Source organism: Nicotiana tabacum, chromosome 21 (assembly GCF_000715075.1).
Source record: "Nicotiana tabacum cultivar K326 chromosome 21, ASM71507v2, whole genome shotgun sequence".
Lineage (NCBI taxonomy): Eukaryota > Viridiplantae > Streptophyta > Magnoliopsida > Solanales > Solanaceae > Nicotiana > Nicotiana tabacum.
In genome coordinates, this window is record NC_134100.1 from 83,831,907 (window position 1) to 83,855,871 (window position 23,965).

Genomic DNA, 23,965 nt, shown 5'->3' on the forward strand with positions numbered 1-23,965 from the left:
TTTGGGACAAAATACAACAAGATACCGAATATAAGCATGAACACAATATTAATGAAATTATAGATAAGAAAAAATAGTATTAAAAAGTCATATAAATACAGAATAAAAATAATAAAATAGTAAGATGATCAATAACGAAAAGAAATAACGGCTAGTCATAAAAACCTTACTACCAACCGAAAGTTAGACCGCGTGTCAATACTACTGTTATAAATACTCTACACTGCCTAGCCTACTACCCTAATTCTCGACCTCTATACATTCTTATAAAGTGTCAAATATATATTATATACAAAAATTATAAATTTTATATATTTTTATAATTATCGAATATAAATAATTCCGGTCGTGGGCTATAAGTGATATTTGTCCTTTTTCTTCCTTTCTCCGTGCGGTGATGTTCGAAAAGCTTAGCACTAGGCGTCTAGACTTAAGGGAAAAATACACCTTTCTTTTGCTTTTATTTGGATTTTAAACTTGAAATCTCGTAGTTTCTTTCACTTCATTGACTAATAGATTGCATTATTATATTAGTAATCGACAATCTGAAGTGTTTATTACCTGCTTAGAATCAAATAAAGGGGGTTAATTGTGACAATTCGGACTTCCGGATTCAATCTTGCAAAATCTTAAAAGAAGATAAGAACTTGGCTACGAATCTAACATAATTTAATAGTTTTTGTTCAAATATTAAATTTAGAACTCAAATATTAATATTTGAAATCGTCGACTCTAAAATTCAAAACTCATAAATTTAAATTTTGATTCTACCTCTAAGTACAAGTAAATATATCAATTTTGGTCTACTAAAGCATCAAATTTAAATAAGTGATTTCCTGTCATCCATTTAAATACATGTATACGGTCGAAATAGATTTCGGCCTTAGCATGTCCGATCGAGTTCGAACGATGATTTATCTAAGTAAGATCCCGAAGGTGGAACAAACTAACCTCGAACCAGGGGAGGCCAATCTGTGTCGGGTTCGATATCACTATCGAGCTCGAATCAAAATCGAACCACGATGCAGAGTAGATCTATCATGCTGATAATCCAGAGACCAACCAACATTGACTTCGAATCAATTCGAGGGTTCGAGCCAGGTTCGGGATCGAACCAATATCACGAGTTCGAGCCGAAATCAAGCTCAAACAAAACTCGAGGGTTCCAAGCAAGATCGAGCTCGCAGACAAAAGCCGTTGCAATCCCGCTAGAGAGGATCTTGGCAGAAACTATGGAAAATCTGACTTATCATGGGTCTCCCATTGAATGTTTATTTTATTATGCTTAGAGCCAAATCCCTCCACTATAAAAGGCCTTGGTCACTATTTCTGTAGGACAAGTTTTTCTCAGGCTTACATTGTAATAAAAGTGCTATATTCTTCTACAGTAAAGAATCGTTCTTTCAGATTTCTTACATTGATTCTATTTGTTGAATCCTAAGATTCATTGTTCCTGACAACCTTATCTATTTCGCATTCTCTGCAATCTATATTTACATTTCTATTGATACTTATATTTTGTGTTAAGTTACGCCACATATCCTCGGAACTGCGTATAAATTCAACTCTATTCATTTTTCGGGTAAACAGTTTGGCGCCCACCATGGGGCCGAGGATAATAGTGGTTATTTGATACAAATCTAAAAAAAAATGCCATTGTGCATTGCACTTATTTTCAAAAACATCCTGAATTTTGGATCAGCTACGAATAACCACTAATCAAATGGCTTCACCGATCGATTACGAAGCCGTCCTTCAAGATAAAACCAACAACTTGGCACCCGGGGCCGGAAGGCCAATTAACGATGGCACCGAGGCTCTATTCGAAGTACCCAAAATTCGAGCCGAAATACCATTGGATGTCAATTCACAAATAGCTTTGGAGGCGAATCAGCGCTCCGAACCGGAAAGAAGCATTCAGGGCGGTACTCGATCCATAGCCCGAGACACCCAAAATACGGGAGAAATCGGGGCCAGCTTACGTATGATCTTCGAGATGCTACAATCCCAACAAGTAGCGATAGCTCAACTACAGAACCAAAGTCGCGCACAAAGCAGGCCGAATTCCAATCCACCTCGAGAAGTCACCTCCAGAACAGATCCTGCCATAGTGAAATCTAACGAGCAAGAATCGGAGACTACTCCCAGAATTACTAAACTGCTCGAGAAACTCACAAAACGAGTCGAAGCTAACGATAAGAGGGTGGAAACGTACAATGCTAGGGTCGATCAAATCCCGGAGGCTCCACCAATGATAATGGGGCTTGATTCGATAAAATTCATACAAAAGCCTTTTCCGTCGAGTGCGGCACCGAAGCCAATCCCCAAAAAATTTCGTATGCCCGAAATTCCCAAATATAACGGTACGACCGATCCTAACGAACATGTCACCTCTTACACATGTGCCATAAAAGGCAACGATTTGGAAGACGATGAGATCGAATCTGTATTGTTGAAAAAGTTCGGGGAGACCCTCTCGAAGGGAGCGATGATCTGGTACCACAATTTACCGCCGAATTCCATCGATTCTTTTGCCATGTTAGCAGATTCGTTCGTAAAGGCACATGCTGGTGCCATAAAGGTTGCAACAAGAAAATCAGACCTCTTCAAAGTAAAGTAAAGAGAGGATGAAATGCTGAGGGAATTCGTATCCCGTTTTCAAATGGAATGCATGGAATTACCCCCGGTCACAGACGATTGGGCCGTACAAGCTTTCACCCAAGTGTTGAACGAGCTAAGTTCGACATCATCACATCGGCTGAAACAAAATTTGATCAAGTATCCGGCGATAACTTGGGCAGATGTACACAATTGATACCAATCAAAAATTATGGTCGAGGATGATCAGTTGACAGCTCCGTACGGACCCGTTCATCAGAACAGGACAGTTACTAAAAACCAAAAGGAGATTGACAGAGAACAAAGGTCGAACAGAGACCGATATCGACCGTAAGTCGTAGATTGGGTGAATAAAGGTTCATCATGCAATGCAGTTCGGAATAATCAAAGGATTGATCGAGGACAAAATTCTCGGGGGCTTATGAGTAAAAGCGGCTTCGATAAATATGTTGATCCTATAGAAGCACCTCGATTATCATAATATAACTTCAGCATTGGTGCATCCGCTCTTGTGTCAGCCATCGGACGCATCAAAGACACTAAATGGCCTCGACCCATGCAGACCGATCCTGCCCGAAGAAATCCCAATCAAACGTGCGAATATCATGGTACCCATGGCCACAGAACGGAAGATTGCAAGCAACTAAGAGAGGAAATAGCTCGCTTGTTTAACGAAAGGGCACCTTCGGGAATTTCTAAGTGATAAGGTGAAGAACCATTTTAAAAGCAGGGATTTCAGCAAGCAAAATGAGCAAGAAGAACCGCAACACGTCATCCACATGATCATCAGCGGCATCGATACCCCTCAGGGACCAGTACTTAAACGCACTAAAACATCGATGGTGAGGGAAAAGCGATCTCGGACTCAAGATTACGCACCCATGGAGACTCTATCCTTTGATGATGAAGATGCAGAGGGGGTCATCCAACCTCATAACGACACACTAGTAATATCTGTACTCATGAATAAAACTAAAATTAAGCGTGTGTTAATCGATCTAGGTAGCTCGGCCAACATCATCCGATTGAAGGTAGTACAACAGCTCGGCTTACAGGATCAGATCGTACCCGTAACTCTAGTCCTAAACGGGTTCAATATGGCATGCGAAACCACCAAGGGTGAGATAATCCTACCAATAAACGTGGCCGGAACCATCCAGGAAATAAAGTTTCACGTGATCGAAAACGATATGAGATATAACGCCCTTTTCGGAAGGCCATGGATCCACAACATGAGAGCTGTACCTTCGACCCTATACCAGACTCTCAAATTCCCGACATCGAGAGGTGTCAAAACGGTGTACGAAGAACATCCAATCGCAAAGGAAATATTCGCCGTCGATGAAGCTAAACTAATGTCCTCGCTTTTGCCGATAAAAGGATCGGGCCCGAAAGAAGAACGGGACACCAAATAGCAATCACAGACATCGGCTTCGACTCAGCCAGACAACCAGAAAATCGAAGAGGATGATGATCAAAGGGTCCCTCGATCTTTCATGATTCCCGATGACTCCGATGCCACCAAATCAACAATCGAGGAGCTAGATCAAGTCATATTAATCGAGCACTGGCCCGAGCGAAAGGTATACTTGGGAACGGGGTTGAGCCCCGAACTCAGGAAGAAACTCGTTCAATTTCTTATCGATAACATCGATTGTTTTGCCTAGTCCCATTTAGATATAACAGGGATCCCGCCGGACATAACGACGCATCGGCTAAGTTTGGACCCCAGGTTCAGACCGGTGAAGCAAAAGAGAAGACCCCAGTCCGAGTGAAAGCACGCGTTCATAAAAGGCGAGGTAACCAAGCTTCTCAAATTAGGGTCCATTCGGGAGGTGAAATATCCCGAATGGCTAGCCAAGTTGTTGTAGTCCCTAAAAAAGGGAACAAACTTAGAATGTGTCTGGACTATAAGGATTTGAACAAAGCATGCCCCAAAGATTCCTTTCCGCTGCCCAATATCGATCGCATGATCGATGCCACGGCCGTCCACGAGATCCTCACTTTTCTCGATGCCTATTCCGGGTATAATCAAATCCAGATGAACCCGAAGGACCAGGAAAAGATTTTATTTGTCACCAAATATGGAACGTATTGTTATAATGTGATGCCCTTCGGGCTAAAAAATACAGGGGCTACTTACCAACGCCTAGTAAATAAAATGTTCGAAGAACAAATAGGAAAATCAATGGAAGTTTATATTGATGACATGTTAGTTAAGTCCCTGTGCGCAGAGGACCATTTGACTCATTTGCAGAAAACGTTCGAGATTTTAAGGAAATACAACATGAAGCTCAACCCCGAGAAATGTGCTTTCGGGGTCGGTTCGGGCAAGTTCCTCGGCTTCATGGTGTCACATCGGGGAATAGAGATTAACCCCGATAAAATCAAGACCATTGAAGACATCGTCGTTGTGGACAGCGTGAAGGCCGTACAAAGACTAATGGGTCAGATTGCATCCTTGAGCCGGTTCATCTCAAGATCATCTGACCGAAGTCACAAATTTTTCTCTCTACTAAAAAAGAAGAACGATTTTGCTTGGACTCCGGAGTGCCAACAAGCATTAGAGGAGCTAAAGCGATATCTATCAAGCCCACCACTACTTCACACTCCAAAAATAGACGAGAAACTTTGTTTGTACTTAGCAGTATCGGAAGTCGCCGTAAGCGGTGTCCTAGTTCGAGAAGAGCAAGGTACGCAATTTTTCGTTTATTATACGAGTCGAACCTTAGGATAAGCGGAAACTAGATATCCGCTTCTACAAAAATTGGCACTTGCACTAATAAGCGCCTCAAGAAAGTTAAGGCCGTACTTTTAATGTCATCCCATATGTGTGTTAACCACTTACCCGCTTCGTAATATTTTGCACAAACTCGAGTTATCAGGCCGACTGGCCAAATGGGCCGTCGAACTCAGTGGGTACGATATCGAATATCAACCCCGCACGGCCATCAAGTCTCAAATTTTAGCAGACTTCGTGGCCGATTTCACGCCAACCCTCGTACCCGAAGTCAAAAAAGAACTGTTGAAATCAGGTACATCATCGGGGGTATGGATCCTTTTTATGGACGGGGTTCGAACGTAAAAGGGTCCGGGCTGGGCATAGTTTTGAAACCACCCACGGGTAGCACTATTAAGCAATCTATTAAAACTATCATATTGACTAACAACGAGGCCGAGTATGAAGCCATGATTGCAAGTCTCGAGCTAGCTAGAAACTTGGGAGCAGAAGTCATTGAAGCCAATTGCGACTCCTTGCTGGTGGTGAGTCAAGTAAACAAAACCTTCGAAGTTCGAAAAGGTAGAATGCAAAGGTATTTATATAAACTGCTTGTCACTTTGTACCATTTCAAACAATGGACTTTACGGCATGTACTAAGGGAACAGAACAATGAGGCCGATGCGCTTGCAAATTTGGGGTCGTCGGTCGAGGTAGATGATTCGGGCTCGGGGAATGTTGTTCAACTTTCGAGATCGGTAATCCAAGAAGGTCACGCCGAAATAAATTCTACAAACTTAACCTGGGATTGGAGAAATAAGTATATTGAATACTTGAAGAGCGAAAAACTCCCATCGGACCCTAAAGATTCCAGAACCCTACGGACTAAAGTTGCTCGATTCACATTGGCTTCGGACGGAACTCTGTACCGAAGAATGTTCGATGGACCGTTGGTAGTATGCTTGGGTCCGGGAGATACCGATTACATCCTACGGGAAGTGCACAAGGGTACTTGCGGGAATCACTCCGGAGCCGATACATTAGTTTGAAAAATAATAAGAGCAGGGTATTATTGGATCAATATGGGCAAAGATGCGAAGGAATTTGTTCGTAAATGTGACAAATGTCAAAGGTTTGCACCGATGATCCACCAACCCGGAGAGCGACTCCACTCAGTCATATCCCCATGGCCGTTCATGAAGTGGGGAATGGATATCGTCGGCCCTCTGCCGTCAACCCCAGGTAAAGCCAAATTCATTTTATTTGTGACTGACTATTTTTCTAAATGGGTTGAAGCGCAAGCGTTCAAAAAAATAAGAGAGAAAGAAGTTATAGACTTTATTTGGGATCATATAATATGTCGATTCGGGATACTCTCCGAAATAGTGTGCGACAATGAAAAATAATTCGTTGGCAGCAAAATAACAAGATTCCTCAAAGACCACAAGATAAGAAGGATACTATCGACGTCATACCACCCCAGTGGGAATGGACAGGCCGAATCAACGAACAAAACTGTCATTCAAAACTTAAAGAAGAGGTTGAACGACGCTAAAGGGAAATGGAGAGAAATCCTGCCCGAAGTCATTTGGGCATATCGGACGACGTCAAAATCCAGTACGAGGGCGACCCTATTCTCCTTAGTATATGGGTCTGAAGCATTGATACCAGTCGAAGTTGGTGAACCCAGTGCCAGATTTTGATTCGCGATGGAAGAATCAAATAACGAGGCCATGAATACCAGCCTCGAACTATCGGACGAAAAATGAGAAGCTGCTCTCGTCCAATTAGCCGCCCAAAAGCAGCGAATTGAAAGATATTATAACCGAAGAACCAAGCTCCGTCATTTCAAGCCTGGGGACTTAGTGTTAAGAAAAATTTCCATCAATACCCGAAATCCGAACGAAGGAAAACTAGGACCGAATTGGGAAGGGCCATATCAGGTGCTCGAAAACATCGGAAAGGGATCGTACAGGCTCGGCATTATAAACGGCAAACAGTTATCAAGCAGCTGGAATGTATCACATCTAAAACAGTACTATTGCTAAGGTACAACCTTTGCATATTTGTTTATATCTCAAAATTGACCCCTGCAGAAGTCCGAACAAGGGCTAAGATGCCTCTCTCGTTTGAAAGCACGCGTTGCACTCTTTTTCCCTTAGACCGGTTTTATCCCAAATGGATTTTTCGGCAAGGTTTTCATTGAGGCAACCATTGATCGTGCAGCATTTACAACAATATCCGAGGCTTCGCAAGAAAGTTATTTCACAACAACAGGGTTCCAATAGGAAAAATTGTAAGAGCCAAATGGTCGAAGCGAACCATGCTCATATAGATTGGCCCGAACCCAGGCGTGTAATAACGTGCGAAGAAAGTTCTCTTCTTTATCGACTTCTTATATTCAAGGAAAATTCCTCTATTTTGAGATTTATTATGCAATCAGAATTAAGATAAACTCGACCACTAAGCCTACGGGCTATTTTTATTTCGAGTTCGAGCAAACACTCACTCGACCGTTAAGCCTACGGGCTACTTTTATTTCGAGTTCGAGCTAACACTCACTCGACCATTACGCCTACGGGCTACACTACTTCGAGTTTGAATCATTCACTCGACTAAGCTTACGGGCTATTTTTATTTCGAGTTCGAGCAAACACTCACTCGACCATTAAGCCTACGGGATATTTTTATTTCGAGTTCGAGCAAACACTCACTCGATCATTACGCTTACGGGCTACATTACTTCGAGTTCGAATCATTCATTCGATCAAGCCTACAGGCTACTTTTATTTAGAGTTCGAGCAAACATTCACTCGACCATACGCCTACGGGCTACATTATTTCGAGTTCGAATCACTCATTCGATTAAGCCTACGGGCTACTTTTTTTTCAAGTTCGAGCAAGCACTCACTCGACCATTACGCCTACGGGCTATATTTCTTCAAGATCGAACCATTGACAACTAATAAGCCTAAGGGCTACATCGCTCTAAGTTTGAGTAAGCGCTCACTCGGTTACAGAGGCTACGAAGTCCAAATTTGATTAAGTTGTTTAAATTATTGTGAAAACAGTCATAAGGCGTGAATAAAGTCCTCACAAGACAGGAAACAAAAGCAGAAGTAAGTTGGCAAAAAGGGAGATATGTCTATATACAAATTTATCTGCATAGGTGATTACAACGTAAAAACTAAGAACTAAACTTCTCGGTCAGGAGCGGTCTTTATCAGCCCCCCCAATTTTCGAATCCGCTTTTGCTCCCATCGTCATCGTCATCGCCATCAGAAACTAGAGCTTCGGCATCGGCTTCGAGTTCTTTGGCCCTTTTTATCTCTTCAGCGAGATCGAAGCCACGAGCATGGATCTCCTCGAGAGTTTCTCTTCTAGATCGGCACTTAGCAAGTTCGGCGACCCAATGCGCTCGAATATCGGTGGACTCGGCTGCCTCTCTTGCCTGGACTTGGGCAGCTTTAGCATCGGCCCAATAGACGGCCACGAGCACATCCGCATCGGCCTTTGCCTTTTCGGCATCAGATTCGGCCTTGGCAAGTATAGAGGCGAACCGAGCCTCAAGCTCTTCAATTCTTCTTGCTTGAACCAGGCCTTTTTCCTTCATTTTCTGAAGTTGGGTTTCGGACGATGATAACTGGGCTCGAGCAGTCTCTTTCTCTGCAGCAAAGCGGTCCATACCTTCTTTCCACCGCAAAGACTCTGTTCTTATCATGTCGACCTCCTCACGAAGCTTCCCAATCATCTCGATTTTTTGCTGCAGCTGTGAGACCGAAATGTTAGCTATCGTTCCGGTATCAAGCCCATAGGCTTTAAAAAGCATCATTACCTGCTCAGACAAATTGGTCTGATCTCGATAAGCCTTGGCCAGCTCAACTCGGAGGTCTTTTATTTCCTCTTCTCTCTTCCCTAGGGAAAGTCTAAGGGAGTTCCTCTCGTCAGTAGCCCGTTGTAGGTCGGCCAGGTATCGATGTAGCTCATTTCTGGGATCGAGAACATTGTTCTAGATGAACTGCCGCTGCCTACAAAGAAACAAGAAGCGGAGTTAACGAAAAATGAACATAAAGATAGTACCGATAAAATAATTTTAAAAAGCTCACCTGATTCAAAGCCTGTCGCAATCTGTGAAAAAGATCTGATTCATCACCAGCACCAGTAACGTCCTCAATACCGGTAAACAGGTCACGAAAGGGATCTTCTTCATCGTGAGGCCTGTCTAGATTGAGGGCTCCCAGAGCTTGGGCTTCCCGAATCACCCTTGAGGAAAAAGCGGGAAAGGTAGGCGAATCCTCGATTGCTGCTGCCCCAAATGAATTGCCTGGAGCGTTCTCCTCGGTTCGAAGGGGTTCGAGGGCCTCTTCGGTCATATCCCCTGCCGGTTGACTCCGATGAGATGTGTCTTCGATATCCGATAGTTCGGGGACTCTACCCGAATCTTTCTCCGGTATATATTCAATTCGAGACAGAGCCTCACGGAGCATCATCGATCCAACCGGCGATGAGGCATCGATGGTTCTCTTTGTTTGGACCGCCAGTGCAGACTCATCGTTCTCTTCTTCTTCTTCATCATCTTCATCCCTTAAACGCAGAACGGATTCCACGGTCAAAGGGATGACATTCTTGTTCGGCTTACGAGTCGTCCTATTCTTTGGTTTTTGATCCCCGGGAACTGAGGCTCTTTTCCTTTTATTTTCCTTCACCGGCTTTGGGATTGAGGCCGAAATTTCCTCCTCATTGGACAAGGGCCTCAAAACCGCGTCTTTACCCAAACCTGTATATGGAAAACTTTAATAAAATATTTTTAAAAAACCACCTCGTTCGGATCATCAAAGAGTCCGAGAAATGGGCTTACCGTAATTTTTGGCCTCCCACCGACCCTTTGACAAATCACGCCATGAGCGCTCGACGTATGTGGAGGTCAAAACTAGGGCTCGTACCCAGTTCTTGAGATCGGGAATTGCTCCGGCCATCCAGGGAACCGCTAAAAAAAAGGAAAAAAATGAGTGTCGATGAGAGAATAAATGAAAGAAGAAAATAGAAGTAACAGCAAGATCACACTTACGTTTCATATTCTACTCCTCGGGAAATGGCATCTTTTTCAGTCGGAATCAGGTCCGAAGTCCTTACTCGAACGAACCTGCCCATCCAACCCCGGTCCCTGTCCTCGTTAATACTCGAGAACAGAGCCTTGGTAGCCCGACGCTGGAGTTTTATTAACCCTCCTCGAAAAAGTCGAGGACGGTATAATCGGATAAGATGATCTAGGGTGAACGACATCCCCTCGATCTTGCTCATAAAATATCGGATCAGGATAACGATCCGCCACAAAGAAGGATGGACCTGGCCTAGGGTTACCTGGTATTGTCGACAGAAGTCAATAATAATGGAATCGAGGGGACCCAAAGTGAAAGGGTAAGTATACACATTCAAAAACCCTTTCACGTAAGAAGTGATATCTTCGTCGGACGTATGAATTATTATTTCTTTCTCACCCCAATTACAATCCTTCTTTAGCTGTTCGAGGTGCTTCTCGGTTATCGAACACATATACCTCGATATCGGCTCATACCTGCTAGGGACCGATGAACCTTTATCGACCTTAAAATCTGAAGTAAGGACACACGTCCCGAGAACACACTCCTCGGGCCGTGGTTCTGCCGGTGTCTCATCGACGGCACACTGTGAAGATGAAGCCTTCTCTTTTTGAGGAATGGTTTGCGATGTTTTTGCCATTTTCGAATTCAAAGGTGATGAGTAGAAGAAAGTGACAAAGATTTGGTAGAATTGAAGAGGGATTTTTGCGGAAAGAAATCACAGATTTACTGGTAAGTTGGAGAGTACGAAGAATAACTTGGGAAATTTGGAAGATAGAAGATGTAAAAATGGTAAAAGATAAAAGAAAGGGTTATTTATAGGTTTAAGCGATGTCGGTTCAGTATCAACAGTGGGAGACCACCGCTTGACATGCATTAAATGCCTTGAAAGGCTAAACCGACGGGACAGCTACCAGATGCGTCATGGTCGAACCCGATGAAAACGACAGGATATAATCCGATCAAGCTGTTAAAAAAAGTCATATCGTTTCTCGCCACATTCTTTCTGAGAAACAAGGGGACTATTTGTATACGGTCGAAATAGATTTCGGCCTTAGCATGTCCGATCGAATTCGAACGATGATTTATCTAAGTAAGACCCCGAAGGTGGAACAAACTAACCTCGAACTAGGGGAGGCCGATCCGTGTCGGGTTCGATATCATTATCGAGCTCGAATCAAAATCGAACCACGATGCAGAGTAGATCTATCATGCTGATAATCCAGAGACCAACCAACATTGACTTCGAATCAATTCGAGGGTTCGAGCCAGATTCGAATCAATTCGAGGGTTCGAGCCAGGATCAGACTCGAACCAATATCACGAGTTCGAGCCGAAATCAAGCTCAAACAAAAATCGAGGGTTCCAAGCAAGATCGAGCTCGCAGACAAAAGCCGTTGCAATCCCAATAGAGAGAATCTTGGCAGAAACTATGGTAAAGCTGACTTATCATGGGGCTCCCACTGAATGTTTATTTTATTATGCTTAGAGCCAAATCCCTCCACTATAAAAGGGCTTGGTCACTATTTCTATAGGACAAGTTTTTCTTAGGCTTACATTGTAATAAAAGTGCTATATTCTTCTACAGTAAAGAATCGTTCTTTCAGATTTCTTACATTGATTCTATTTGTTGAATCCTAAAATTCATTGTTCCTGACAACCTTATCTATTTCGCATTCTCTGCAATCTATATTTACATTTCTATTGATCTTTATATTTTGTGTTAAGTTACGCCACATATTCTCGGAACTGCGTATAAATTCAACTCTATCTATTTTTCGGGTAAACAATATCTATCCGAAATAGCATGTACTTGTGAAATTAGTCGAAATATAGCAACCACATTATTGAAAAGAACATCAAACTAAAATATGCAAACTTAAGACTAAAGGTAAGGTATGACATAGCAAACAATCCCTCTTGCCACGTGTCCAAAGCAAGGTATAGACAGATACAAAACCAGAAATAGAATCACGTAAACGGTTAACACAAATCTAAAACCCTCCATGCTGCGTCGCTTGCCTCGCCATCGCCAACTCACCTTTCTCAACTCGACCGAGTCAAACCGGTTCAACTCCTTCACCGGCTCAGTTCACCGGTTCAAATCTCTCCCCGCTAAATATTCCGTCGTAATCCCAAGCGGAACTCTAAACTATAAATCATTCTCAACCACCGGGAGCCGTACGCCGGCGAAAATGGGCTCAATTCCGATGACGGCGTCGGTGCTGGAGGATTTTGTTCACGTTGATGGAGGAGGAAGTGCTAATTCGAGTGTAGAAGGCTCGGAGGCGAGTGTTGAAGAGGTAACTTCGGCGAGTATAGAAATGACACCAGGTAGCCGCTTTGAGCAGCCTTATTTAAATATAAGTTGATTTTGAGGCGGCTAAAATTTTAAAAAACATTCGGCTAAAAATGGCTAATTGTGCAGGTGAAGGAGAAGGATATGAAAGGAAGGTATTGCCGGAGGAATTGTCGAGGAGTGTAATGAAGCTCACTTGTGAATCTTCTACGGATGGAGGCATTTGCGATGTGTATGTCGTTGGCACTGCTCACGTTTCTGCGGTACATTTCCTACTTTTTTAATCGTTCTATTAGAAATAATCCTAGAATGGAGAAATTTGAGTGAGAAATGTCCATATTCATCCTATTTGATATCATACAACTAGCAATCACAAACAGAGGTGAAAAGGAAAGTGTCAAGAGCGAATGTTTTACATATTTTTCGTCTGTTAAGTTGAAGGAGGTGATATAAAATCTTATTGTCTGTTTGTTTGTTGCAATTATTAGGTAATTCTATTAGGATTATTTTATAAGGAGATCCAGGTGCTTTTTTGTATTCACACCTCAAGAACTTTTTTACGGCATAAAGTTTCTTAACTTTAGAATTTTATTTTGTTATAATTCGTCCTTCCCATAGTAGAGACTGAATCAGTAGTTCATCCATAATAGTTTGCTGAAATGATGCTCAAACAACATAGGATTGTTAGATATTTTGTGAGCATTGCTTGAGATGTCCTTTAGTCTTGGATTTGAGTTAGCATCTGCTGTACATGGCTAAATTGAAAAATATAATCGAAAATTCTTGAAGTCGAATGGTAGAAGACATGATATAAAGTGATTTTGATTAAGTTCCCATGCCTCTATAAACTTTTCTCGTTACAAACTGAGCTCATATGAATATGTAATTTCTCCATTTTTCGTGCCTCATTTTTCCTATTTTCTCCTTTCTCTTTGCTTCGGTTGATCGAGTTTGAAGCTTTATATGATATAGATTTTTTATCGGGTTAATCATTTATATTAAAGAAAAAAGGGGTGTATGATCATCTTACTTTACTATGCATGGTTACAGGAATCCTGCCAAGAAGTTGAAGCAGTGATCAATTTCTTGAAACCAGAGGTCATACTTCTAACAATCTGTTGATGAATAGCAGCTTGTGGTGCATGCTATATATTTCAATCCTTTTTATGTTTTGAACATCAGTCTGATTCATGCTGAATTGTTGATGATAGGTTGTCTTCTTGGAGTTATGCTCAGGTCGAGTGGGTGTACTCACACCTCAAGATTTAAAGGTTAGTCTTACAATCAGTAGGCAGTCTTTTTATCATTTCAGTAGTCATGTAGTTTGCACAGAATTTTTGGAAACAGAGAATTTATTCGTGTTAGGAGAAAATCCAGCCTTTAGTAGCTAGTGTTATAAGTATTGGAATTGCTTATTCTGTTAGTAGGCTCTCCTTTTATCATTTCAGAGTTTATGTAGTTTGCAGAAACTTTGGAAACAGAGAGTTTATTCGTGCTAGGAGAATATCCAGCATTTTGGGTAGCTAAGGTTTAAAGGTGTACATATTTAGCACATACAGACACATGTAGACAGCATATGTTCGCGTCAACTGGTGTCATTTTTTATTTGTCTCACTTTAGTACTTCATATATACATGTTAGATTGCCATTTTTCTCTGTCTCTGATATTTTGCAATTTGGATTTATTTATTAGAAGTTTTAGGTTTAAACATGTCTGTCCTGACATTACTAAGGCACATTAAGCACACAAGAGTAATGCATGTTCCAGTGGACTGGCCATAAGCCATGAGAAAAGTCCAGATACATTCAAGGAATCAAGGGTTTATCAGATGGTGGGTATGTTGTTATGTCATCTCGGTCATGGACACAGATGAAAAGAGAAATGACCTTTTGATATATGCTATGCCAGAGAACACAATTCTCTGTCACTCTCGCTCTTCAATGCACATGTTTTTTCAGCATCATGGTAATAATGTCTTAAGTGGCAGACATATCAGACACCTACTTTTTCTAAATTTCTATGTTATAGATACAAATAAGTATATTCTGTGATCCTGTCCTTGCTTGATTTATCATTTATTTGAGTAGTTTCATGTTACCTTGGTGTTTGTAACATTTAGCTGTATTACTTTGTACCGTGCGAGGTGTTGTGGTGGATCTTCACTTTCTCCTCTTCAGGTTGAACTTCTAATATACTCAATTCTGAGATGGCCAGGTACCAACGATGGGAGAAATGGTGAAGATGTGGAAGAAAAATCAAAATCCATTTGGGATACTCTACAGCTGGTTTCTTGCCAAGGCATGACCGATCTCAGAAGTCGTCTTTACAGTTTGGAAGTGCTACTTTGCTCCTTACCTCTGGTGCTCTGGACATGCTGATCACTCATTGAATCTATGTTGCATTTTAGGTTGCTAGCAAGCTTGAGGTTTTTCCTGGGGCAGAGTTTCGTGTGGCATATGAAGAAGCAATGAAGTACGGTGGGAAAGTGATTCTTGGTGACCGTCCTGTACAAGTAAGATGTTTTGATTCATTCCATTGTTGAATTTGTTTGTTTGCTTCTGTGTCTTAAAGTTATCACGTGCATCCCTTCTGTAACTGGATAATGTTTTTACATCACCACATATCTCTTATGATCATGGCAGAATTGAGGTTTCTCTCATGTTGTGTCTGGTGAACATCAGAGTTGGTAAAGTAGGAAACGTATCGCCCCTCCTCATCTCTCTCTCTCTCTCTCTCTCTCTCTCTTTTTGACACACTAGAGTACCACTTTCATGGAGTGCAGGATCTGTATAATATGAAGTTTCTTAATGCTTTTATGATGTTATCAGCTTACAATTACTCTTTCTTTGGCAGTGTTTTCTACCTGAAAAAAGAAGAAAGAAACAGTTTCACATATTCACTGTTCCTGCTCGATATCTTAGGTTTTCCTTCTGTTTTTCAGTTTAATGAATTGTTGTATCTATATTATGAACAGGTGACATTACGAAGAACATGGGCAAAAATGCCACTTTGGCACAAGACAAAATTGTTATACTCTTTGTTGTTCCAAGCAGTGTTTTTACCGAAGCCTGGAGATCTCGTCAAAATGGTAGGTTCCTTGCATAAGATTTTACGAAGTTGCCCCTCTCTGCATAGAGTAATTTGATTTTTGAAGAAGAGTATCTTATGTTGCTTATACCAAACTATTTTTGGTGAGCAGTTGAAGAAAATGGATGATGTTGACATGTTGACTCTTGTAATTCAAGAAATGAGCAAGCAGTTCCCAACTCTTATGGATACCCTAGTTCATGAGCGAGACCAGTTAGTGCCTCTGACTTGCATTCAACCCCCCCCCCCCCCCCCCCAAATGCATAGGATCTGTTGGTATGATACAAGTTCGGCCTGCTCCGTGCTTGTTTTATGGTTTGGTTTTGTGAATTAAAGGTGTTATGACATCTGTGGCTTTGAGTCTAAAATCAGGCACTACTGTCAAGTTTGGTATCTGTACTTAGGATTTTAGAATTATATGGCTTTTGTCTAAGTTATTCCAGATCAAAACTTTGAGAATACACTGATTAATTGCTTCATATGTCTTTGGATATTCTCTCTTAGTTTGATATGGATACATTTTGGTATAGGCTGTTCGACGATGCCTTCCCGTATGTACGCGTATAATCAGAATTAATATGAGTACAGGGACTCATATATGTCGTGCAAGGTCTAGAGCATGAGGACGGTGCTCTATCTCTCAGTTGTGCGCATTTAGTGATAGGGATAATGAGAGAGTTTTCCCCAGGAATCCTCCGTGTTTCATTGCTTATCATTTTTCCTATGTTCACTTCTAGTTTTCCCAGAGCTTCATTGCTCATCATTTTTCCTTTGTTCACATCTAGTTTTCCCAGAGCTTCATTGCTTATTACTTCCTCCATTCACTTCCAGCTTTCCCAAGGAAAAAGGCACCGTTGCTGTAGTATAGTCCTTAGTCTTGAATGAAATATCAATGTCTGATGGTGGCAACAAACTTTACCCCACCCCCCAAAAACAAAAGAGAGGGTGGTATCAAGAGAAAAGTCGTTGATGTACTAACTAATGATTGTTTGGTGGGACTAAGGAAAGAGGATATAAAGCTTATCAGTTTATTTCAGCTTAGATGTCATCAGTCTTCAGTTTATTCAGCTACAGAATGGTAATTACCAATGAGTTATAAGTCCTATATAAGTGCTTGGCACAAATTATTTCATTTATCTAATCAAACAGCCTAATGGTAACATCATTCTTCCCGCCTTGCAAATAAAAAAAAGTTCAAAAGAGTGATTGAACCGACATTATGGTTTTGATATTTGACAGTCTTGAAAGTGATTACTTGTATCATTTAAGAAATCTGAGGAATCTCTGTGTGTGTGTGTGTGTGTGCGTGCAGGTTTATGTCATCAATGCTACTAAAAGTTGCCCGTGAACACAACTCTGTTGTCGCAGTTGTTGGTAAGGGTCACCTGCCAGGAATCAAAAAGAACTGGAAGCAACATATTGAGGTAACAAGCATTTATTCATAGTGACAATATTAGTAAGACTTGAATTCTCGCTGTTGTGCATCGAGAAATATATGAATTTGCTTTCCTATTCGTTTAGTTTCTAAGACTTAATTTCAGCTTCTTACCAGTAACTTATGGAAGGCACTTAGTTTACTGATTCACTGCCACAGGTTAAGGAACTGCTATCAATACCCTCGCGCAAGCCTGTCATTACTGTCGCGAAAGTTTTGACATCAATTGGAGCTGCAGTTGCAGGAGTGACCATAATATCTGGCATCTATGTTTCAAGCAAGAAATAATCATGATAGATGTCTCAGATGTACGTGTCTTGGCTTTCAATTTAGACATCATCGAGGCTAATCTATTGCGACTCACAGCATCTGAAGCGGCCGTGCATTGCTACTGCTCTTCTACATTTTCAGCAGTTCAGGGTCATTACATGGAGGAAAGGGAAATTGTCATTTTGCAAAATTTCCTGTGGACATCTTTTCTAAATTCTAAAAAACTGGAGACGGACAGATAATGAGAAGTAATTTTCCTATAGCACTTCGCTTGTTCACTCCACATCTGTTATGATCCCCCCTTCCTCTCCAAATTTCGCTTGATCTCACTGTTTGTGTCTTCTGAAAATGGTGCACTGGCTGCTCAGCTTGTTCTCTAATTTGATATATTTAGCCTGTCATTTTGTTAACTGTAGCTGAATCTTGGTCATATAACAGAGCAACATAAATTGAACACAGGTAGATGCATTTCCTTTGCCCGGCAGAGAAAGGTACACAATGGACTTTTGACTGTTCAACCAATTGTGAGGCCATATACTGGGCAGATGTATCAAACCCCCGTCCCCTAATTTCCAGTTGTAGTTTTATTCGAACACTTTAGCACATTAGACAGCTTTCTCGAGTCTTGGGGGCAGAATCGGCCTTCCAATTTGGCTGAGTTGAAATTGAACATTATGACAAACTAGCAATAGAGGTAATCTGATATCGGGAGCAACCCTCTTTCCTTTTGGGTTTTTGGCAGGGGACTTGAAGTCAGTAGTAGCTAGTGTAACCTGAGGAGAATGTTTTTTTTATCCTAGTACTTCACTAGGTCCACATTGCCACGAATTGCTTGATTACTTTGTTGATTTGGCCCAGATTGTCGCAGAATTGTGCTATTAGCTACCAGTAGGGAATTAGCAGTAGAGGAGTTTTTGATTTACTGTTCTTATTGACAAGATTTATTTGACATAAATAGTTTGCGTAAGCGAAAAATGTAAGCTTGCGTTCCCCGGATTTGCAATGTCACTGGTATATAGATCCATTTATTAGGCAGTAGGCTGCACTGAAGGTTTTCTTGGGGCAAGTGCATAGATAGCAATTCTTATGGATATTATTTAGATATTAGCCGGTACTTATTTTGTCCTAAACTTTTAAACTAAAAATCTTAATTTCGGGACAATTCACGACATTTTTATCCTGAAAAATTGAAATTCAGGACACACTGGCTAATTCCTAAATAACAGTTCTTTAGATCGGATATCTGGTATCATTTCTACGGTTTTTTCCTCCTTTTTTCTTTGGGTTTTTCCCTTTGTGGTTGATGCTTCTTTTTAAACCTTAGACTATCCCAAACTCATATTCTCATCATTCATTTTTTGGCATCAGTTAGGCCTTTAAACTGCCATTGTGGTGGTGTCATTTTTCATGTAGAATTTTGTTTGCTAACTTAGTACCGTCACATTTGTTCCAACATAATATATGCCTGACAATTATTGTTTTCTTTTTTATTTTCTAAATAAGATTTATTTATTCTATAGATAATTCCATAATATAGAGTAAAAGAGAAAAAAATATAATATTAAAAAATTTAAAAAGGATAAAGGTTATAACTTGGAATAAAATAGAGTTTAATATTAAAAAAAGATAAGAGTTAATAATTTAGATGGTAAAATAGGTATTTGACCACCGAAAGTTTGAAAAACTAGTTAAGTGACCTTCTGAGTATTATATAAATAGTTAAATGATTTTTTGCTATAAACAAAAGAAATACTGTATGATTTTACTAGGTAGTTTTAGATAGTTGAGTGATCATTTGAGTAGTAGATTGTCTTTATAATCGAATTCGCTAAGTTAAGAGTGGCGTCTATACTTAGCACAATTGTCAATATGTCCTCATGAGATGCTTGACAAAGTGAGTATTTCTCCATATTTTTTGGATTTGGCCAAGGAGGGTGAGAGGAAATTACAGGTTGAATCATTGACTCTTATCAAATATTTAAAATAATACTTTCTTCTGGCCCAATCTATGCAATATTCCTTTTTTTAGCATGTCTCAAAATTAAAAGAATTATATTTTATCTTTATATATTTTAAAATAATTTAACTTTAAAAGATTATGTTTATCGTTAATGAGATGATCATTTATAGTCATACAAACTTTTAGAACAAGTTTTAGACTGGCCACAAGTTCAAAAATCTTTTTTCCTTTTCGTCAAACTTTGTGAGACGGAAAGAGTAATAATTATAATAAATAAATAAAGATTATGCCACAAGAAACTGGATTGATTTCCATTTTCCTCTCACCCTCACCCAAAAGCATGGAGAAAAACTTATTTCGACAAGCAACTCGTGGGGACATACTGACAATGGTGCTAATAGAGTAAACGCCATTTTTTTTGTTTTATTTGGTTTCCATCCAATATCCAGTATTCGCATTGGGATACTGATTGATTTGTTTTTTCGCGGCATAAAACCCATCAAAGAGAAACCGTTCTTTATTAAGATCTTTTCATTCGTAAGGTTTAAACCCATAAAATTTCTGGTTAACGATGAATGAGTTCTATCCTATTTATCGCATGACAATCCTTAGTGTGAGTGTACGCCATTCTTAACTTCAGCTAATTCGATAACAAAGAGCATGTGGTTGGTCGTCTCTTCTGCTTATTCTATATCAAATATATTTGTATAAGCCTTTTAGGAAGAAAAACAATTCTCAACAACAACTGAATATTGAAACAACTAATTAAGTTGGCGCATGCTAAACAATGAATTTTGATTTGGAAAATTACATCTAATACGTTCATAATAATTGTGCATGCGGGGTCTAAGGCTTTCAATAATAGGTAATTATACCTGCTATACATGGCTGTCAAGCTCATACATATCGACATGTAAACAGAGGTGAATTCAGATTTAAGTTCTATGGGTTTAGTAACTAAGATTAATTTTTAGTATTAAATCTATTATATTTTTAAAATTATGGGTTCAAATTAACATGCTACGTATTGTAATTTTTTGTAGATTTTTATATATAATTAATTCATGTTCTGCATCGAAAGTATTGAATTCAGATGAACTCGATGCGGCAACACTATATCCGCCTCTGCATCGAAATCAGGAGCGGACCCACCTTGTATGAAAGGGGTTCAATTGAACCCGCTTCATCGAAAAAATTAATTATTTTTACTTGCGAATTTCATCAAAAAAGCATTAAAGGGATAAATACTAAAGACTTGAAGCCACTTGACACAAACAAAGTTGCGGAGCAACGGTCAAGTGGGTTCAAAATAAGTCTAGGGTTGGCGATTTGAACCTCCGCTAAAGCACTGAATTGAAGCATCATTTCTTTTTAGCTTTGTCCCCTTTTGCTAAACGGCATTTTGAACACACGTTTGAATTCATCTTCCACTTCATCACTTCTATTATAATCGTAGGAGTATATTTTTTTGCTTATTGTTGCCTTGCTTTTCCTTTCCTTGTCTTTGTTTTTTACTTCTTTTTATGATTCCTTGCTATCCTTATTAAACTTCATTTTAGTTCAAAAAAATTTAAAGCTTTCTAGGGTGAATTTTGGTTCTCTTTTTCATATTGCTAAAAGAATGAGAGTGCTTTATTGAAATTATTTGTAATATTTTAATTTAATTAGTTTAGTTTATATTAAAATTATTAATTTGTGTTATACTCAAAATTTTAGTTTGGAGTACAATTTCTTTAATCATTTTGGATTAATTAGTTTAGTTTAAAACTCATTTTGCCGTGTCTTTTGTTTGTAACTTTGTACGTTGTATTTCTTGGAGTTTTAATACGATTTTTAAGTTGGTTAAACACTCTTTGGTTAAAATTGCTAAATATTCTGAAATAAAATTTATTAATTTGTATAGATAAATTTTAAAAATTTAAAGTAAATAGATTTTCTTTTTTCTTTTTTAAAAAATTAAAATTTCCCCAATATTTTTAAAAAATGACTTCATTTTGAAGTCATGTGATGAAAACAAAAAAAAAGAGCATTGCGCAAATGGTGTTTATTGGTGCACTTATATAACTGACTACTGTGATCTCTTACTAAACTCGCTTGTACAATATCCTGGGTCCGTCTGATCGAGATGTTGAGATGCATGTTAATTAAATAAACACAATTGATGCTGTTCTGCAATTTGTTTTTCTCAAAATCGACTCAGTGAGATAAGGTATTTGATATGAACAGCAAAAGTAGGTGTCGAAATAGTAAAAATAAATTCGAAGTCAAAGCTAATTAACAAATGTTTTTTGTTTTCAAAATTGGAACATGATAGTACCTAATCAAAATATTCACCAGAAACCACCAACTTAATCGTACCTAATCCCTAGTAGCCCTACAACCATAAAGTAAAACAAATACACTTAGTCACTATCCACAAGTAGAGAGAAATAAATTATACGAAATTAGTTAATAGACTAAAACTAGTAGTTGTAAAAGAGTTTAATTTTCATACACTAAAGACAAAGTTTTTAGACGATAAGAAAAAGTTGATGTACAACAACACAGATAATTGTCAATATTGACTGTAACTCTTGTTTGATAACATAAAAAATAATGTAAATAGCATGTGATAGCCGATTAAAATCAATATAGCATAACATTTTCTATACTATCAATATATTACTTCAAGAATTTACAACTTATGATCGTCACGACCCAAATTTCACCTATAGATCATGATGGCGCCCAATATCAAAGCTAGGCAAGCCAACTAGTGAATTAAACATATATTTTCTTTTTTCATAAATTTTCGAGAAATTAAACTCTTGAAGGTTCTAATTAAATAAAACCAAGAAAATACTTAATTCATAATTCTACTAGTGTATGTGCCAAAACTTGGTGTCACAAGTATATGAGCATCTAGTAGATTATACAAAAAAAATCTAAAATATTGTCTGAGCACAAAATAGACAGAAAACAAATAAAAGGGAGACTCTAGGTGCTGCGGAACGGCTCAGGAGAAGCAGCTCAGCACTAGGCCTCAGGATAGCGTGGGTGCGCACCGGTTGGTCCGCCTAAGGTTCCTGTCTTAGATCCTGCACAAAAAGTGCAGCAAGCGTAGCATGAGTACGCAAACAACGTGTACCCAAACTTTGACACTCACTATGGGTCAATAATATTAAAATAGAAATATTTAAATAAACATGGTTTATGTAAATAATAATAATCTTCTTAACAAGCGGGAATAAATAATTCTTTCAAATTCAATAATTTTCAATTAATCATTTATCTTCACAAGCTGTGATAGGAGGTCAAGGTATCGTGTAATTATTATTATTAAGCACGATTTCTCCCGAGGTCGTACGACCCAATCCAGAGTGTCGTGCACACTGCCGAAGGACGTGCGGCACGATCCATAGATGCATCTATATTTCCGAGGCGTTCAACCCGCTCCACAAGAAAGGAGGACATTTTTTTATGAACCTCTGGAATGAGAAGTTATTATAAGGCTTACACATAAGGATGTACAATTCTATTAACAGTCAAGTAATTTGCACAAAAATTCAAGTATATGAAATTTCGATCTTTTTACTATTTCCTCTAATAATTTCCACTATAATTCTAGTACTTTCATTAAATAAAGGATGCAATTATTACAAGCAAGTCATGATTTGAGTCCTAAACTACCTGGATATAGCATAATTAGCAGCTACGCATGGACTCTCATCATCTCGTGCGCACGTAGCCCTCCACAATTAGCAACAATTATTAATTTAAATTACCTATGGGGTAAATTTCCTCTTACAAGGTTAGACAAGAGACTTACCTCGTCTCAAAGTTCACTTTCTGATCTCAATTTAGCGTTAAAGCCTTAATTCGGTGCCAAAAAATCCGAAACTAGCCAAAAGTTATATAAAATAATTAATACATGCTTAACAATTCAAAATAAGAATATTAGATTAATTACCCAACCCAAATTGGTAAAATTCCTAAAATTCACCCCGGGCCCATGTGCGTGGAATCCGAAAATTTTCGGAGGAAATCATTACCCATAATCTCAAGAACTCGTGTATATAATTTTCATCCCATTCCATAACCATTTTCGTGGTTAAAATCTCATTTTTATCAAAACCTAGATTTTTCATCTAAACCCTTGATTTCCACAATTTACATGTTATAATCTACCCATAATCTATGTATTTAACTCAATATGGGTTGAATTAACTTACCTTCAAGTTGCTAGTTGAAACCCCCTCTCAAAAAGCTACACAATCGCCCAAAACATGAAGAAAATAGGCTAAACATACGCAACTCCGGACTTAAATAAAGGTTCTGCCTTCTGCGATTATCGCATCTGCGGAGATGTAACCGCACTTGCAGTTCCGCACCTGCGAAAAATTCCTCACTGGTGCGAGATTCCCCCACTTGGACTGGCTCCGCACCTGCGGACAAGGAGCCGCTTCTGCGCCTCCGCAGGTGTGCCCAATCGTCTGC

General features: G+C 39.4%; 1 protein-coding gene across 1 annotated transcript; it reads left to right on the forward strand.

Moving 5' to 3' along the window:
* Positions 1-12,408: 12,408 nt before the first annotated feature.
* On the forward strand, positions 12,409-17,791 carry LOC107780912 (uncharacterized). The gene is made up of 10 exons (XM_016601528.2): positions 12,409-12,771; positions 12,866-12,999; positions 13,787-13,834; positions 13,948-14,007; positions 14,952-15,035; positions 15,145-15,249; positions 15,712-15,825; positions 15,937-16,037; positions 17,137-17,248; positions 17,419-17,791. Exons 1-10 carry the CDS (start codon positions 12,444-12,446, stop codon positions 17,545-17,547), a joined length of 1,215 nt encoding a protein of 404 aa, XP_016457014.2. The 5' UTR covers positions 12,409-12,443; the 3' UTR covers positions 17,548-17,791.
* The last annotated feature ends 6,174 nt before the right edge of the window (positions 17,792-23,965 follow it).